This window comes from Salvia splendens, chromosome 4 (genome assembly GCF_004379255.2).
Source record: "Salvia splendens isolate huo1 chromosome 4, SspV2, whole genome shotgun sequence".
In the NCBI taxonomy this organism is placed as follows: Eukaryota; Viridiplantae; Streptophyta; class Magnoliopsida; order Lamiales; family Lamiaceae; genus Salvia; species Salvia splendens.
Window position 1 is genome coordinate 12307536 of NC_056035.1, and position 19111 is coordinate 12326646.

General features: G+C 35.6%; 2 protein-coding genes across 3 annotated transcripts; one reads left to right on the top strand and one right to left on the bottom strand.

Moving 5' to 3' along the window:
- On the bottom strand, positions 1-11519 carry LOC121800667 (protein FAR1-RELATED SEQUENCE 5-like). The gene is made up of 5 exons (XM_042200187.1): positions 11276-11519; positions 11068-11173; positions 2698-2780; positions 1552-2278; positions 1-1438 (listed from the first exon to the last, which is right to left on the bottom strand). Exons 1-5 carry the CDS (start codon positions 11517-11519, stop codon positions 1-3), a joined length of 2598 nt encoding a protein of 865 aa, XP_042056121.1.
- A 4242-nt stretch (positions 11520-15761) lies between these two features.
- On the top strand, positions 15762-18133 carry LOC121798621 (probable WRKY transcription factor 21). Of its 2 annotated transcripts, XM_042197703.1 has the most exons (4): positions 15762-15997; positions 16335-17096; positions 17172-17297; positions 17721-18133. In XM_042197703.1, exons 2-4 carry the CDS (start codon positions 16348-16350, stop codon positions 17863-17865), a joined length of 1020 nt encoding a protein of 339 aa, XP_042053637.1. In that variant the 5' UTR covers positions 15762-15997; positions 16335-16347; the 3' UTR covers positions 17866-18133. The 2 variants fall into 2 exon arrangements, with proteins under 2 accessions (XP_042053637.1, XP_042053636.1); XM_042197702.1 differs by having other exon boundaries at positions 15762-17096.
- The last annotated feature ends 978 nt before the right edge of the window (positions 18134-19111 follow it).

Consider the following 19111-nt stretch of genomic DNA (forward strand, 5'->3'; position numbering starts at 1 on the left):
TCAAACATCAGCATTTCTTCTGGAGCGCATCATTTCTTTCTCTTTAAATTTGTCGCAATTCCTAGAATCATGGTGACCCCACTCCTGACATTTCTTGCATTGACGCATAGGCTTGTTCTTAAGCTTCAAAGCCTTCTCAACTCTAGAAGGGAGTCTACTACCGGATCCCTTGGTGCTGACAACTTCAGGTGGTTGAACCTCCACTTCCTGAGGTGCCTCAGCCCCATAAAATTCCTCCATTATTTTCTTCTTCTGTGCTGTAGACGTCACAACCCCATCGGCAAAAATTTGTTGTCGAGCTTCACGCACTATCAATGTCAGCTCATGAATTTGGTCAATATCAACAGACACCGCTTGGTACAGACCCAACATCTCTCCCAATAAAATTGCTTGAGCCTTCTTCTTTTCATCAACATAAACATGGGTGGCAACATCTGAGTTTTGGACGCCATGAACAGCCTTAAGCAAAGAAGATTTCAACCATCGACCACCAATCAGATACTCCGGAATCAATCGATATTTTTTGTTCTTCAACACCAAGAAGATGTGGCAGCATACAAGAGCAGTCCTCAAAAACATCTTACAACCACATACACAAATCGAATCCTGCGCAGATAATGTGACCGTCCAGGTGTTTGAAAAATGATCTAAAACCTTATAAATCTCTGTACTTGAGTCATTGGAAATAGAAACCAGACTACAATGGTTATAAGCCTCCATAATCTGTTCTTGAATTTCCATGAACGCCCCATCAGTAAATATTGTGGATGCGTGCTTCTCAATCGACCATTCTGTCTTCAACTTTGCAGTTGTATTAAAATCCATATAATCCAGCTTTGCAGAATAGTTTCTTTGGGCATCAACTGCATTATTGAAATTCATTAAAAAAACAACCAGGTTCGCCCTAGACTGAGTGTACCTCTTGAAAAAACTATTCTGCGACTCCGAAACAGATGTCGTCTTTATCAACGAACTATTAGGAAAGTCCCTAAAGTAGGCTGGAACCCAATACCTTCTTGATTCAAACATAGAGACAAACCATTCAGAGTCAACAAGATCATAAGTCACCATCACATTCTTCCACTTGTCTTCAAACTCAGTAGGTTCAATCAACTCAGACCAAACGCATGAATTCAAATCCTTTTTGAAATCATTATTACCAAGAAGTGACTTAGGAACCTTTTCAGCTACCTTTGCCATGATGTGCCACATACACCATCTGTGTCGAGTATTCACCAGAACTTTTTCAACAGCTACTTTCATGCCCAAGTCTTGATCAGTAATTATCAACTTCGGATGATTGCCCATGCATTTCACAAACTGATTAAAAAGCCAAGAGAACGAATCCGCACTCTCACTACAAAGCAAACCAGCTCCAAATGACACTGCACGACCATGGTTATCCTTACCAGTAAACGGAGCAAATATCATGGAGTACCTTCGAGCAAAAAAAATGGGATATTAAACGATTTAATCGAACATACTGGTATATCAACATAACATGTCATAACAAACCAAAAAAAAGCATAAAATATACCTACATAAATTTACCTGTTAGTTGAGTACGTAGTATCGAAAGAAACAATGTCACCAAATTGCAAGAAATTCAACTTGGCTATAGTATCGCACCAAAACAAATGATTCAAACGACTCTGAGAATCAACTTCATACTCGTACATGAAGGCATCACAATTTTGCTTCTTATTCTTCAACTCATCTATGATCATTTGGGCGTCACATCCTTCAGCGTATCTTCTGATATCTCGTGTATAGTTACGAATGTCCAACACAGTACAACCAACAGACTCATAACCGCCCATCAACTCAGTAAGCAGCTTGAAAGTTAGAGATGGCCCGATATTAGCTCCAGCACAATCTGAAATAAATTTTTGATGCACTGGTTCAAGTCGACGATTTAGCCTCATAAACTTGTGGTGTTGTACCTCAACCATGGGATGGTTGTGTTCTTCGTTAAAATGTTTAATTACGTAACCACGATCTGAATCAAATTTGAAAGCAACAGAAGCATTACATCCACATTTTTTAGATTTTCGTCGTCGTTTGGGTTGTTGATCATTAAACTTCTGTTCACCCTCTCTGTTACACACCATGTAAAACCATAAGGTGATATCATCAACCTTCTTTGAACCGTTTTTCCTTGAATCAAATCCAACGCGTCGCCCATAGTTCTCGTAGAACTCAATTGCGTTGTCCAAAGTAGGGAAGCTACGACCAACAAATGGTTTAAATTCTATTGGGCATTCTGGAATATTTAAATCTGAAATAATTCAAAATGAGAAAATACCAAAAATTCAATAAGAAAATTACAATAATCCTTAACTGGAACTAGTATGCTTATAGGTAATAATAAAATAAAAACGGTTCATAATTGATACTACTATAAAGAAAATAATAAATTAAATGTATAGATTCAAAAGGGTAATTCCTATTATTATATGTCATAATAGATTGAAATCGCTTCATAGAAGTGCTACAACTATCATATACATATATGGGTCATACTAAACACACCTATAAGCAAATCATAAACAGCTGATACAAATTATATACTAACAGCCTGCACTAAAATGTCATAGTCACACGCCAAGTTTACATCGTTACTAATATTGATACATAAGCAAGAATAAAATGAAGGATTAAAAGTATAAGTCTTCAAAGGATGTTTTAAAGGATAACCTGTATTCTCCACAATGTCATCTACGTGTAACTGATTTTCTACATGCGAAGTAGATGGTGTTTCATAATCCATTCCCGGCTGTCTATATCGTAACAAAATATATCAAAACTTATTCTTAAAAGATTACACAATATCAATGAAATTTCATAAAAATAAATTCATACGTCAACATAAAAATTGCAACCATACAATAAAAATGAGTTACACAACTGAAGTAGATTGCAAAAACTCACCGTATATATTCCACAGCGATACAAGCACCTCAAATTGAATAATTGAATGGAAGATAACAATTTAAAAGGAAATGGCAAGCATCTAGTTTTTGGACTTGAGACAAAAATGTTGACAATGAATAAGACGACGCCAAAATGATTACATCGACGAAGAATTTTTGCTAATCTTCAACTGAACAGAATATGCATAACTACATTCAGTTTAAACGGAGTATTGAAGCATAATAAATTAAGGGCTATTAAAATCAACAAGAGAGCAGTTAGAGGAGAGAATACGATGCATGAAATTAGGATTTAGTATAACTACCTATAAATGAAATTTACTTATTTAGCCTTCATCGATTAAAAATGATTAAAATATTAATATCTCAACAATAAATCAGGCCGTTAATTACTCTCATCTTAAGATTAGATTTAATAATCCAACGGACATTATTTGGTCTGTAATTCTTGTTTTAAGTACATTTTTGTTTTGATCAAATACCTATATATATATATATATATATATATATATATATATATATATATATACCCTATATATAGGGAGATGATCAAAATAAGTATGTGTTTAAATCCAGAAATGCAGACCAAATCTTGGCCCTGGGATTAGATGATCTAATGGTCAATAATTAACCAAAAACACGGAAGGTCATAATTAAGCAATTTTAGGTCATATTATAATATTTGTGTTTAATGTCATGCTAAGATCGTTTTAGGTCATGCTTTGTTAGCATGACCTAAAAATTACCTAATTATGACCTAAAAGTGCCCTAATTATGATATTGTTCTGCGTTTCTGTATTTAAATCTAGTTTTGCATAGATCAAAACCCTATATATATATATATATATATATATATAATTATGTACGTTTATCACTGCCTATTCGATGTTTATTACTACCCATTTGCTTTTAGCAATAGTTCAAAATTAACCAATTCACTAAAGGATAGTATACTAGATTTTATTTAAATTTTTACTAATTTAATTCGTCAATCGTGAACATAGGAGGATCACAGTTAAGAAAAAAGTCCATGCAATGCTATGAGAATATAAAACAAAAAAATTATTTTTTGTTAATTATAGAGTAAAAGCATAATAATTCAGATGTATTTTCATTTAGTGTACTCAATCAAGTACAATTACAAAAATATTAAATATTTTAATTTTTTTTAATCGTAATTAATTGGAAATATATATGCTCTATAAATATAAAAAAATGTTGTAATTTTAGCTGCACGATAGTAGGTAGGAGAGTCAACGATGTCCCTAATTGTGGGCCCATATCCCGGATAAGCCACGATAATCAAACTAAACAAGGCGTACGATAATAAACTACGCTTTGTTTACGTGTTGGGTTTTTATTGGACAGTCTGTACATGCTAATTTTGGATATGTAATTCTTGGGATTTCATTCAAGTAAATTCAAGTAGAATAGCAGATTTTAATAACACAAAGTTAGTCTTCGTTTTGATTAAAGTTACTCATATGTTCTAGTCTATATGATTATTCTCTCCGTCTCAATCAAGATATTCACATTCTTAAGTGACACAGAATTTTAAAAAAAATGGTTAAATTGAATAAAGTAGAGATTATAACAAAGTCTTATAAGATGAACTAAAAAATAAAGAGCGCATACTCTTATGGGACGGCTGAAGTACATACCACACCATCTCCAATGATACTCGAAAATAGCTTCAATAGATACTCCAAAATCCATATCGTTTTAGGTTTTTTTACGTAAATACATTCACTTTTTTATTTACATTAAAACAAATTCAAATCATTTTTTTATATTTTTTTCAAATTTATAAGTAAAAAAGAACAAATGAATAGAGAATAAACTTTAAAGTTTGAGTTTAATATAAATGTTTGAAGTAAAATTAATACTTACATTAAAATGGAATTGAATTAGTGTAAATAGTTTAAGATGTTTGAACTGTCTGTGTGTGCGTAAGAACTGTGTGTACTTTTGTGCTAGGTCAAGCTTCTCAAATCCAGAGAATCCGCTAGATCACAAGGTCTAGGAACTCGGAGGATCCTGGAAGTCTCGGTCGTCGGACACACAAATTCCGCGTTCAAAACCCTCAACCCGCTATACTATAAATTAGTACAGGGAAGTAGGGATCGATCCCACGAAGATGGATGCGTATGAAGGCATTTAGGTGATTCTGGAAAAGTGATTGGCTGCTGCAATGCAAATTTTGGGTTGAGGAGAGCTATTACTAGACTTAGGAATAAAATCTAACACTAGACCTAGGAAACAGAGAACAACATGAAAACATCGAACACATTCTTAACTTCAATACTTCGAACAAACTTCCTTGATCTAGTAAACTGCTACCTAATTTGGCTAAACAGAAAGTAAACATGCAGTGGGGACCATTTCCCAGAAACGGTAAAGTACGGATCAAAAGCTGCAGATAACAACTATGAATTTAACTAACAACAACCTGCATCTCGTTACCTGATTCAAACACGAACATGGAGAAAACATAGCAAATAACTAGATTCAAACAGAATATAATAATTCGGACGTCGGAAACTGGCGATTAACCGGAAACAGAAAAGATCTACATATACTAGACGAATGGAAACAAAAACACATAAACGAGTCATCAAATTCATGCACAATCAAACAACTATGCTTCAGATCCACACGTCGGACGCTCAATCCACTCCGGATCCAAGCAATCCGGACTCAACTACAACCAAAAACAACTCCATAAACACCGATTCAACAAATCTGCTCCGATCAACGACAAACCAACCACGATTCTACTCCAATTCAACAGATCAAGTGCGGAAAACATCCATTCAAGTAAACAACTACAAACTCAAAAATAAACATCATCCATACTCGAAATCAACATCATCATAACGGAAAATAGAAATTGCATAGAAGGATCAATAGTACTTCAACAGTCAGCAAAAGCCGAGCTTCGAACAACGAAGACACCGTCGATGAAATTCACAGCAGAAACTGAAATGAAAACAGTAAATTGTTTCTTCGCCCTACGTGAGGACGGTGGTACGCAACATCAAACCGAAAGTGAAACCCGAACCCCTCTCAAATTCTGAAACCCAAGTGTGTAGAAGTGTGTGCGAATGAGCTGAGAGCCAAAAGAAAAAATTTTCCTCCCTTGTAAATTGCATGCTCTCTCTTATATAGATGCGGAGGTGATATTCTAGAAGCCTTCACTTGAAATCTCTTTTCTACCCTTCAGCTTAGCGATCTCCTCCGTCTGGCTATTTTTCCTTCATAATGCTCACTTTATATCCAAATTTCCTTCGTCAGGCAATTGTCTTCCTTTCTTCCTTGGCCTGGCGATATCTTCCACACACCTGGCTTAAAAAATGCGTTAGACCCCGTAAATGCATGAGTTTATCCTCCTAACCAATGCATGAAAAGCCTTATCAATGTTCTCAAAAAATATTAGATGATTCAAAAAATTATTACTCCATCAGTTTGTGAAATAATGTCTCAATTTGCTATTTTTCGTATGTCCGTGATTTAAAGTCTCATTTACCTTTTTTTTTATTTTAGGTAAGGAGACTCATTATTCACCTAACTCATTATACTCATATTTTATTATAAAATCAATCTCAATATCCACACATGAAATGGGAGGGTGATTGAGGCGCAAGTGACGATGTGCAGTGGATGAAACAAGAAGGGAAGGGAAGGGACGGTGGACAGTGACAACGATGAGCAAGCAGATCCTAAGTGTTGAGGAAAAACTCTGAAATGAAAATTTAACAATATAGAAATATGTTACTACTACTATATAAGATGTCAAGGTGAATACATTTTATGTTTTGGCCACCAAAATACTCCTTGCGTTAACTCTAGCTGAATAAACTTTATTCCTCGGATGAAAAAAAAAAACTTTATTCCTGAAAACTTTCAAAAAAGCATTGCATAACTAATTTTAAAAACTGAATTAGAGGCTAAATATCAGCTATCCATTTAGCTATCCATTTTTCTAATCTAGTGGATAAAATAAATCAAGCAAATGAATCATTCTTAGATTATTTTACTTTATTTATGTGAACTTCATTATTAAATATTAGATCGTTTTACTTCACTGCGAAAAGACTGAACTAAAATAATCTTAAAATGAACTATGTGTTATCTAATAAGAACTATGTTTTGGTTCAATGATTCGGCACTAAGAATTAGTTATGCCTATATCAAAACCATGACATTTTCCATATATAGGTAATGCTTTTTTGCAAGTTTACATATAGTAAAGTAGAAATTAGATAAAATATGAGTAGTAATTCCATTTCAGGAAATGTATCCATTTGAGTGCAACGTTCGGAAAAAAATTTTGTTATTTTGAATTGGGAGAAATGAATAGCATTCGTACATGAAAAAATAGTTTCATTGATAGATGTCTGCATTTGGTAAAGTGTGAAGGAGAAAAGAAGAACACTATGGATAAAGTAAAAAAATGAAAACAAAAATAAAGTATCATTAAATAGAAATTCGGTCAAATTCTAGTCAATTCCATGAAATCTGAACAGAATACCAAATCACGCAATTTCAATATTCCTCTTGTTGGTTTCTAGATTACAAGATATAAACCGGGCTTAATACAACCCAAAAGAAGGAATACATAATGGAAAACTGAAACTGAATTACAATGAAATTCGAAACAATTAAACCGTGAACAGTAGTTAGCCGAGTCGAGGAGTCCTCTTTCCACAAGACGAGATACGCCCTGGTAGTGCTCTCGGACTGACGTTTCATCCCCAAAGATAAAACGGCTACGTCTCTAGTGAAGCAGCACCGCTATCAGTAGAGCTCTGGCGAACTGGATGGAGGAGAGGGCAGAGCTTCGACAAAAAAGACAATGCAAAGAGGGAGAGAGCTTATGCTGTGTATGCTTGTGAATTGGTGTACAGATACATGGAATGGCTAGCCTATTTATAGGCTCAGTACACTGCACGGGTCAACCAGCCATGATGGCTGTAACCGCCGACCGTTACAAGGAGTTACAAACCGTTACGAGAGCTGGAGAGGCTGACCTTGGACGGACGTATCGAGACACGCTGCGCGTCTAGGTTCGTTCACGACGTGGACTTCATCACGTGTCAGCCATGTAGGCTTTACCGAGTCATATTGATGAGGTGTCATCCCGCTTGGCTCGCTGACGTGGAAACGTTGGTGCTCTAAAAAGAACTACACTAACCAACCTTGGGTCAAACCCAAGCACCGAGCCCCACGACCAGGCCCAAAGAACAGTCCAAAGACCACCCAAAGACCAATTGCCAAGATCCAAGTCCAAGTCCAAGTCCAAGGACAAGGACACAGGCACGGGCTCAGGCTCGGGCTTGAGGCTCGCGGCACGCGGCTCGCAGCGTGGCGGGCGGCGGCGCGCGCGTGTGGGCTCTACAGCCCATCTTAGTCCTCCACTTGTTAAATACTTGTTTAATAAGCTTGTTACTTTCAATGTGGGGTAATTAACTTTTAATTAATCCCATGAGTTCTCTCATAGCTCATTACAGGTGAATAAGTATCGAAGAAGTCGTGTCATTCCTTTTGTTTAAAACCCTTTACTACAAGTCGGGTTTTATACTTATCAACTGTTCCATCGACCTTAAATTTCCTTTTAAGGACTCATTTGCATCCTAAAGGTTTCGCACCTTCAGGTAGATCAACCAACACCCAAGTGTGGTTTAGCAAAATTGAATCAATTTCGCTTTGAACAACTTCTCTCCAATGTAGCCCATCTGGGCCATCACATGCTACTTTTATTGATGTTGGTTCTTCATCAAACATAACAGCAATGTAGTCGGGACCAAATATTTTTGGTGTTCTGACCCTACTACCACGTCTTAGTACTGTATCATTTGGATCGGACCTTGCACGCTTGCGTGATTCAAGTTCTTCATCCACTGATTTAGAATTAGTGGCTTCATCTTCAATTCTTGTCTCAGAATTGGTTGTGACTTCTTCTTTGTCTTTGCAAGGAAATGTATTTTTAAGAAATACGATATTCCTTGACTCGATTGTTGTTCCTACAGTTATAGTCGGTATTTCAGACTTGTGAACAACAAATCGATATGCATTACTGTTAAGTGCATATCTAATGAAGATACAATCAACTATTTTAGGGCTAATTGTAACTTCTTTGGGCGGGGAACCATCACCTTCGCCAAACACCCCCACATTTTGAGGTATTTGTAGGATGGTTTCCTTCCTTTCCACAACTCATAAGGAGTGATGTCATTTCCTTTGAGTGGGATTTTGTTTAGGATATAGTTGGCTGTCAAGATAGCCTCCCCCCACATGTTATGGGGCAATCCTGAACTAAGTAGCAGCGCATTAATCATCTCTTTTAGAGTTCGATTTTTGCGTTCTGCAACACCATTAGATTGTAGTGAGTATGGAGCAGTTGTTTGATGAATTATACCACTTGCATTGCATAACTTCTCAAACGGGGCTACATATTCGCCTCCTCTATCACTTCGAATCGTTTTGATTTTACAACCAAGTTGATTCTTGATAAGGCCTATTTCATGCATCGGTTTAGGGTTAAAATATATGCTACTTGATCAGTTTATCGCACAAAGCAAGTGTTAATTGTGCAGGAATGCCACTTGACCAAGGCAACAAGGCCAAGCTGATCAAGTTGGTACAAAAGACGAAAAAGTCCAAAAATCGGGTGAAATGACAAAGGGGGTGATCAAGTAGTAAGGCGGGGACCACTGGTTTCTAAAAGAAGGACACGTGAGGCTAATGAGCTGGATGGTGATCATCATTCTGTTATCAAGGACGACATTCTAGGATGAGACACGTACTGAAACGCAAGAAGCAAGGACGGGGCAGAGTCATCATTCTGTTATTGAGGAGCGGCGTCATTCTAGAAGGAAGGCACGTATCAATCGATGAGACGCTCGATCACAGCGTGAGCGAATATCCTCTTCCAAGATCGTTATACAGCTGGGGGTCATGGCGCGAGCTTATAAATAGACGATGTGCCACCATAATCAGGATCTTCCTTTTTAGCTTCTTCCTTCTACTTTTAGTTTAGTTTTCCCTTAGTTTAGCTCTCCAGTTCCGAAGGTAGCGTAGTTAAAGAAATAGTTAGAGAGAGAGAGCGACCGAAGGGAGCGCGACAGAATACTCAATATTTGTTCGCCGTCGTCCCAAGTTTCCAGCCGAGAGCCCCTCGGCCTTACTCGCTTTCTTATTTTCCGAAGTTGATAGCTTAGTTTAATTCCGTAGTTAAAGAATCGACCTTTTTGTATTCCGCATCTTCACCGCACTGTTCTGAGCTATAAAAGTCGAAGTTGTTTGTTTTCGTCATCTTGTTCACTATTCCAGTTTAGTTTGGCTTTTAAGTCTTCGATTAATTGTCTGAATCTTTATTATATTGAATGACAAAGTGTTTGTGTTTTTTTTCGTAGCATGCTTAGGTAGTTAAGATCTTAATTCGTCTGTCGCTTACTTGATCCATTAATTGTGTCAGCATGATAAGTAGCTTGATCAAGTAGATAGCTTACATTTTTCCTAGCGTAAATCCAGTAGCTTAGAAACTCCCAAACTAAAGCGTGGCAGCAGCCGAACCCTGTTCACTACTCACACACTCGATACACCGGTTTCTCTGTGGGATCGACCCCGTTCTTGCCGCTTTACTGTTAAAGTAGTGCGAGTTTGGGAGTTATAAATTACGTTGGTGGCGAGCGAGAGCGAGAACGCCTTGATCAAGTGGCAACGACATTTGCTAACTGATCCATCCGATCGGTTATCTTCCATATAACTTGATCAATCCATTCGCATCTCATTTTTCGTCCCATAAATTTGAACACTCAGTTAAGTAAAAGAGGAAGTAGATGCTTTATTATTATTAGCCAATGGATTTGGGACAAGGCGTGTAGCCACACTAAACTTGAAAAGTCCATCGGTTACATAACCTTTTCTGAGTGACTTTCTGAACTTGTACAATGCAAACCTGTTACACTCAAATACAAGTTTAAACCCTTTTTAACTAGTATTGATCCTGACACTAGGTTCTTGCGGATGTCCGGGACGTGCAGCACATTCTTCAAAGTGACTGAGACCCCGGACGTCATTATGAGAATCATGTTGCCAATGCCGAGGACTTCGGACGATACTTAATTTCCACATGTTGATCTTCCTCCCTTCAACAGCAGTGTAGGAGGCAAACTTGATTTTGTCGGAGCAGACATGAGCAGTAGCGCCAGTGTCAATGTACCAGTCACCCTTGTTATCTACAAGGTTCACTTATTCGGTGACCACAACAATGATGTCACTTTCATCCCAGTCCTTGAACTCCTTCTCAACGACGTGGGCAGCCGGCTTCTTTTTATTACTGCGGCAGTCCTTGGCAAAGTGGCCAGGTTTGTCACATTTGTAGCAATCGCCTTCAAACTTCTTTGCAGGCTGTTTTCCTTTCCCTTTGTCCTTTTGACTTGGGTGAGGGCGTTTGTTGGAGGGACCACCCCGCTCCAACAGGTTGGCTTTTGCTTCAAGTAGGCTAAAGCCCTTAGCCTTTTGATCGCTTTTGCGCACATCAGCTTCAATGCGCAGTTTCACGATCAAGTCTTCGAGAGTCATCCTCTTTCGCTTGTGTTTGAGGTAGCTCTTGAAGTCCTTCCAACTAGGAGGAAGCTTCTCAATGATCGTGCACCTTGTGAAATTGTCGGGCAAGGTCATCCCTTCAGCCACAAGTGTGTGGATGAGCATTTGGAACTCTTGAACTTGTTCCATGACGGGTCGAGAGTCGACCATTTTGTAGTCCAAAAATTTAGCTACTACAAAATTCTCAGTACCTGCATTGTCGATACTATACTTCTTTTCTAGGTTTTTCCACATTTCTTTTAATGTGGTTACAACGGAGTATACATTGTACACACTATCATATAAAGCACTTAGAATGAAATTTTTACAAAGATAATCTTCTTTCTCGCCAAATACAGTATGCATTTTGTAAAAGAAGAAACAAATATATTAGATTCAATAAACATCATTTCCAGGGTTCACGAAAGACATTTTGTATGATTAAATGACAATTGAAAAAATTGAAACTTTATACGTAATAATTTAATACTCATTTTATTTTCAATTTTTATAGAATTAATTAGAATTTGAGCGGAATTCATAATTCAATTAAATACTACGTATTATTCATTTTTATAGAATTGGTCAAGATTTTATAAATAAAAACATTTATTCAAACACAGAGTAAGATAAATAAATTCATCCAAAATATTTCATCACAACCAATTTCCTTTCGGCGGAAATTTGTGTCATAATATAAGGTATTTATATATGATCTGAATACAAGTTATATACTACTACTTAATAAATTTGTTATAGATAATTTTATATTCCATTCGTCTACTAAAAAATTCTATTAGTAAATAATATGAGTTTTAATACTACTAAATTGGTATAGTACAAGAAAGAAAAAGATAAATGGATAAAGTATAAAACAAATTTAATACTACTAAATTGGTGAAGTACAAGAAAGAAAAAGATAAATAGATAAAGTATAAAACAAAAAATGAAATACATATTGATATTTAGAGTAAGGAAGCAACTTTTTATTTAAAAGATGAAACTAATTTTGATGCACATATTAAAATATAAATATGAAATTATTTTTATAGTCGGAGAGAGTATTCAAATACAAGCGTTTTTGGTAGTACCTTATTCACGTTCCATTGGCATTCGTTGATAAATTTATTTCATTTAACTTAATAATAGTATTAAATAAATAATTAATTAATCATAGGCATCCTTGCAGTTATTCTGAATTGGATTTATAGGTCCGTGTATTTCAGTTTCATAAGGGCATTCGCAACGCGTCTCGTAGCGGTCCCTTTCTCGTCTCGGAGAGACGAGACGGCGTTGCGGGAACCGTCTCGTCCCCAGCTCGTCCCCATCCCGTGGCGTGTCTCGTCGCGGAGAGACAGTCCGCGAGACAGCTCGCCACGCGCGTTGGCGACGTGGCGAGCTGTGGTTCGTCCGTGACGCCCACTCGCCGGCCCGCGAGTAGGCGTCGTTTATTCCCGTTGAAAATGTATTTTTTTAAAAAAAATTAAAAAAAAAAATATTCCAAGATTATACTAGCTGTTTATAGCCGTTTTTTACAAATTTTTTATTTTTTATATATTTTTTAAGCCCTCAATCACTTCTATAAATATCAAATCATTCCCGCAAATTAATCCACAAAAAAAAACTCTCTATTCTCACTCAAACACTCTACATTTTTCTCCCAAATTTAATCCATTCATGGATCCATTTTTTTAGGATTTTATTAATGTGATTTTTTATTTTTTGTAAATTTTAAGTTGTAATTTTATTTTATTTAATGAATTATGTTTTTATTAATTGAATTTGTTGGAAATAAAAATAAAAAATGAAATTGAATGAATAGTTAAGGGATGAGATGGTTAAAAGATGGAGGGTTGCAGGTGCTGTCTCTTAGTTAAGAGATGAGATGAAAAGTACCGTGAGATCCATGAATAGTGAAGAAATGAGACGATTAAGAGACGAATAAGAGCCAGCGTTGTGGATGACCTTCCTGGTTTATTCAGTTTTCTCCCACCTTCCTGGTTTATTCAGTTTTCTCCCATTTCCTTCTCTCTAAAATTGCAACTACTCATAATTATTTCTACATTCCCAACTTAACTATCAATATTTATTCTCTCCCTCTCTCTCATTTCATTGTTTTTTCATTTTATCCCTCTCTCCAATTTCCTTCTCCACACGAATAGTTACGGCCCATATTGATTCCCAGTGAAAAAATAATTTTAAATATTTTTTTATTGCATAATACTACTCTTTAATTTAGTTCTAATAATTTCTGCAAAAATATGGAGTATTATAAATAAATGAAGACACCCTTATAAACACCTGGAGCATTAATAGAAGAATTTAATATATTCACGTAGCTATAAATAGACGACAGCAGATGCTAATGATATTTTCTGCACTTCGTAGGTAGGTATGAAACTATGAATACAGCCCGGAGCAGTTGATGCAAGATGCCATACTTATTTCACTCTTATCACCTCTTTTTTTTAAAAATTAATAATCTGATTTTATGCTAAAAATCAACCTATCTTTTTATGTACTCCATTTGAATTTTGAATAGTGTTTCTGTTTAATTGATACCTAAAGCGTATATATTTTAGTCTCAAATAAATTAAAAACATAATATTTCATTACTAAATTTTGATTTTATTTTATCAAATTTGAATTCTATATATATTTATATCATCTAAATATATAAAATTTGAAATATATAAAATATGTTAAAATTTTAGATAGGAGTACTATTCTTAAACAAAGTCTAAGATTTTTTTTATTTTGAAAAACATGGTTAACAAATGAGAGGATAAGAGAGAAATAAGAAAAGATAGAGACATATTCAAATTTAAGGCTGAAATAATTAAAAGGAAAAAAAAGTCTCAAAAAATGCAATGTACCTTAACTGAATTTAAACTTTAATCAAAAGACCGTTGGTGCAATTTATTTTCATGAAGTATCATAAATATGTACTGTATTATACATTCACCAAATAATTTGCAGTTCATTTTTAAAATACTCTCTGTCCACCAATAACGGTCTATTTTGTACGTAATTTTCTTCCGTCAACTAATAAATGTATCTTCCACTTTTTTCAACTACTTTTAGTAATAGACCATATATTCCACTATGAAGTACTCCCTCCATTCCATAGTAGTGGGGGCATTTTTTTTCGGCACGGAGATTAAGAAAGTAGAGAGATGAAGAGAGAATAAAGTAAGAGAGAGTAAAGTAAGTGAGAAGAAATGTGTTAACTTTTACTAAAAAGGGAAATGACTCTACTACTATGGAATGTACAAAAATGGCAAAATGACTCCACTACTATGGAACGGAGGGAGTAGTATATTTTACTACTCACATTTATAAAATTAATTTATAAATTAGGACTCACCTTTTACTAATCATTTTCACTATATATCTTAAAATCCGTAGCAAGTCAAATTAGACCTTGTATTAATGGACGAAAGTTAACAAACTACTCCGTCCCATTCAAAATTGAATACTTCTATTTCACAATGAAATTTTATGTACTCCCTCCGTCCCTCTGTAATAGATGCATTTCTTTTCGGCACGGGATTTAAGAAAAATTATTTTAAATGAGTTAAGTAAAAGGAGATTAAAGTAGAAAGAAAAAAGGTAAAGAGATGAAGAGGGGGTAAAGTAAGAGAGAGTAAAGTACTTTTTGCAAAAAAAAAATGATTCAACTACAGTGGGACAATCTAAAAAGGAATATGACTCGGCTATAGAGGGACGGGGGTAATTTTTCTAATGCATTAAGTGGTATTTTTTTTAAAAAAAATAATGCTATTTTTATATTTTTAAATATGCTATTTTAAATGAAATATCTTCAGAAATTTGTGAATTTTTTTTGAACGGAACTAAAAGACCATACAAGATTACAAGTAATAGTAGTAGTAGTAAAATTTCTGAAGTCAGGTATTTAACTCGAGGATAAGAAAAATAAAACTGTCAACTAAGAATAGAAAAAGAATTAAAAATAGGAATAGATGCTCTCAAAAGCAGAAGGACAAGACATAAGTCTTGCATCGGAAGTAGCGAAAGCGTCGCAGTTATACAAACCCCCAAAATAAATAGTGATTTATATATATGTAATTATTAATGTATTTTAAAATAAGTAAATTAAAAAAATAAAACTAATTCCAAATATTGGCCCCACTTTGAAATCTGCGACAGAGACGGCAGTTTCACTTCCCAGCTTTCTCTCTCATGGATTTATATACTATTAAATGCCATTTGCTCTCTCTCTCACTCTAGAATTACGCATTTATTGCTCTCTCACTGGCAATAATTTGCAACTCTAAGACTATAAATATTGCTAAGATTGCATCTTTTTGTATTTTCATTTTCTGGGTCGTGTCAATTCTCTGCCAAAGCGAAGCTAAAAGTCTACTCTTTCACACCTTTCAATCCCTTACACAACACAACGGAAAAATCAAAGAATCTGGGGTTTAACCAACACCATTTTTTGCCAACTCAAGGTCCGTTTGTTCCACACCTTTTTCTTTTATTTATTTTCTGGGTTTTTAATCTTCCTTCACCAGCTTGATTTTTCTGCTGACGTTTTGATTGATTCCATCTCGGTGTTTTGGTTGCTTGCAAAAATGAAGCTCTTTTTTCCATCTCCTCTTAAATCACTTGTTTTCGGCATTTTTATTTTCAGTTTCTACCTTTGTTGAAGTGGAATCAGTGTGTTTTGTAGTATAATTGTAGCATCTTCTGTTTTTTTTTGTCATGTTTTGCTTGAAGCTGCCCCTTCTGGTTTTGGGAATTAGGGTTTTGAATGATTTTTTTATCTTAATCTGTCACTTGTTTTAGTGGGGGTGTGGTGATGGATGAGGTTGAAAAGGCAAATACTGCAGCTGTAGAGAGCTGCCATAGAGTGATTAGCATCTTAAACCATGCTCAAGATCAAAATTTGAGTAGAAATTTAGTGCAACAAACAGGGGAGGCTGTGCAGAGTTTCAAGAGAGTAGTCTCTCTCCTCAACTCAAGCTGCGGTCATGCTAGAGTCAGAAAGAGCAAAAAAATCCCACCCCATTTCCCTCCAAACATATTCCTTGAAACCCCCGTTTCCCAAAATGATGATCAGCAGCACCCTAAACCCCTTCATATGCTTCAGATCAATCCCAATTCACGCCAAGAATCTGTATCTGTAGCCAAGAATTCTCTCACATTGGGAAACCCTTCTTTGGAATTGAGCTCTCATGGCAAGAATGTCCGCCTCTCGCAGCAAACACCACTGCCCAATTACCATTTCTTGCAGCAGCAGCAGAGGTTTCAGCAGTTGAAGCAGCAGCAGCAGGCTGAGCTTATGTATAGGCGTAGCAATAGCGGCATTAGCCTTAACTTCGATAGCTCCTCGTGCACCCCTACAATGTCCTCCACTAGGTCTTTCATCTCCTCGCTGAGTATGGATGGAAGCGTGGCAAATATGGATGGTAGCGCCTTCCGTTTGATTGGTGCAGCGCGATCTGCTGATCAGGCGTCGTTTCATCAGAAGAGGAGGTGTTCCGGGAGGGGAGAGGATGGAAGTGTTAAATGTGGAGGCAGCGGCAGATGCCATTGCTCTAAGAAGAGGTGTTTGTTATAGCTTTTTGCCTGTTGATTGCTTTGAATTTGCTATCTAGTCTAATTTGTGTGATGTTAATGCAGGAAGCATAGAGTGAAAAGGTCAATCAAAGTGCCTGCTATAAGCAACAAGATTGCTGATATTCCCCCTGATGAGTACTCGTGGAGGAAGTATGGCCAGAAACCAATCAAAGGCTCTCCTCACCCCCGGTATGGCTTGATACACACTTCGTGTTATTGCTTGATTATTGGCCTGCTGTAGTTTTTTATAGTAGCAATTCAAACTGCTTATTGTTGAGATGATGTTTGTTAGTTTGTAGTCACAATGTGGTTTGGAATTTTCTTGATATATTTATGTTCCAACTTCCTGATGTTTTCGCATATAGTTGAGCCAAATGGTTTCTTGCTTGCTGCTGGCTTCCCTAATTTTATAATTTAGGCGTTTATGAGTGGTTTTGGTTTTGGTTTTGGTTTTTTGGCCTCGTAGATGTATTGTGGTACCAGTGTCTTTTTCTTTGTCCAAATGACAAAGTGAATCAGTCAATTGTTTGTTATCTGCAACGACTTGTTATTGCATCAATTTTCATCCTTGATTGAAACTTTTGGGTTATGATGAATGGTTTTGATCTGCAGGGGTTACTACAAATGCAGTAGCATGAGAGGGTGCCCAGCAAGGAAACATGTGGAGCGATGCTTGGAAGATCCTGCGATGCTTATAGTCACTTATGAAGGCGAACACAACCACCCAAGGCTGCCTTTACAGTCGGCCAACGCATGATTTGCAAGGAGATATTGTTGTTGTTCGAAAATCATCTTCTGAATTAGACTTGATTGGTTCTGTACATAAGCTGCTTGAGCTGAGGCGGGGGCAAGCTGGGCGTCGTAGTTTTCTTCAAGGCTTCTAGTTCTAGACGTTGGTAAGACATGAACTCGATCAAGATTTGGTTGTAAGAAAAAAGTTATTCCAATCAATCTTTAACTGACTGTTTTCATGTTTTGTTTTTTGAGAAGTTGGTGGATTTCTATGGTACTGATTTTTTAGCTTATGCTTTTCCTTGGCTATTTACTTTGTTTTTGCATTTAGTATAGATTGAATTCTACTGGGGTGAATTTTATTTTTTGAACTAGTTTCTAAGATAGTTCAAATTTTACGAGAATTTTGTTTGACAACATTTTTAAGAACAGATAGGGGGGAATCGATTTGAATATGTTTGGGAAGTTTGATGCAATGTTTATGATTACTTAAATAACTATTTGTTTTGGTTTTTTAAATTATTAAATCTTCTTTTTTAATAGTATTTTTTAAGTTTTGAATTATATTATAGAATGAGGATACTAATCTACTATTATGATTAGATGCAACCCACATTATTATGTCTCTTGTTTTAGGATTTAATTTCGTGTTTGAAGTTCAAATCATGGAGTATTTTACATGATTAATGCTTCTGGAGTAGTATTTGTTTTTTGGGATCGTTTCGCAACTTTTTCGACTTTTCTTGTTTATCTAAGAAAACTATTCTTGTTTATCTTATATTTGTAAATTTTATTTTAAAATTAATTTCTAGATGTATGATGGAATTATAATTTTATAATCTAATTTATATTAAGCAAAACATATCTAGAGGTCTTGTTGAGTACATTTTATTTCATTTGTAGTACAAGTTTTTTAATGAATCAAAAATTTATAAAAAGATTTAATAAAATAAAATATATTAGTACAAGGACTACTAAAATTGTTTTACATTTATAATTTGAAATATTAGTTTCATGTCCTTCGAAAGTAAATTGGTCTGTCTTGTATAAAATGTAAGAAAATATGCATTGAGTATGTATACAAAGTGATTGTATTCAGACTAAAAATTAAGTTCACTGAAAAATTAAAGTTTCCATTCCCTCAAAAAGTCGAATCCATATCTACACTTATCCAACAATAAATACGGACTCATCATAGGTCTTTATTATTAAATAAAGGAAAATAGTTTTCAATTTTCATAATAAGAAAAGTTTTTATTTAAGCATCTTAA

Bases quoted from the DNA above. Each gene is read 5' to 3' on its own strand.
- LOC121798621 (XM_042197702.1), top strand. From the start codon at position 16,348: ATGGATGAGGTTGAAAAGGCAAATACTGCAGCTGTAGAGAGCTGCCAT. The intron at 17,097-17,171 runs GTGTTTGTTATA...ATGTTAATGCAG, and splicing joins TGCCATTGCTCTAAGAAGAG to GAAGCATAGAGTGAAAAGGT. The intron at 17,298-17,720 runs GTATGGCTTGAT...TTTGATCTGCAG, and splicing joins AAAGGCTCTCCTCACCCCCG to GGGTTACTACAAATGCAGTA.
- LOC121800667 (XM_042200187.1), bottom strand. From the start codon at position 11,519: ATGACTCTCGAAGACTTGATCGTGAAACTGCGCATTGAAGCTGATGTG. The intron at 2,781-11,067 runs GTGGAAATTAAG...GTTACGATATAG, and splicing joins GAAGGGAGGAAGATCAACAT to ACAGCCGGGAATGGATTATG. The intron at 1,439-1,551 runs GTAAATTTATGT...TTTTGCTCGAAG, and splicing joins ACTACGTACTCAACTAACAG to GTACTCCATGATATTTGCTC.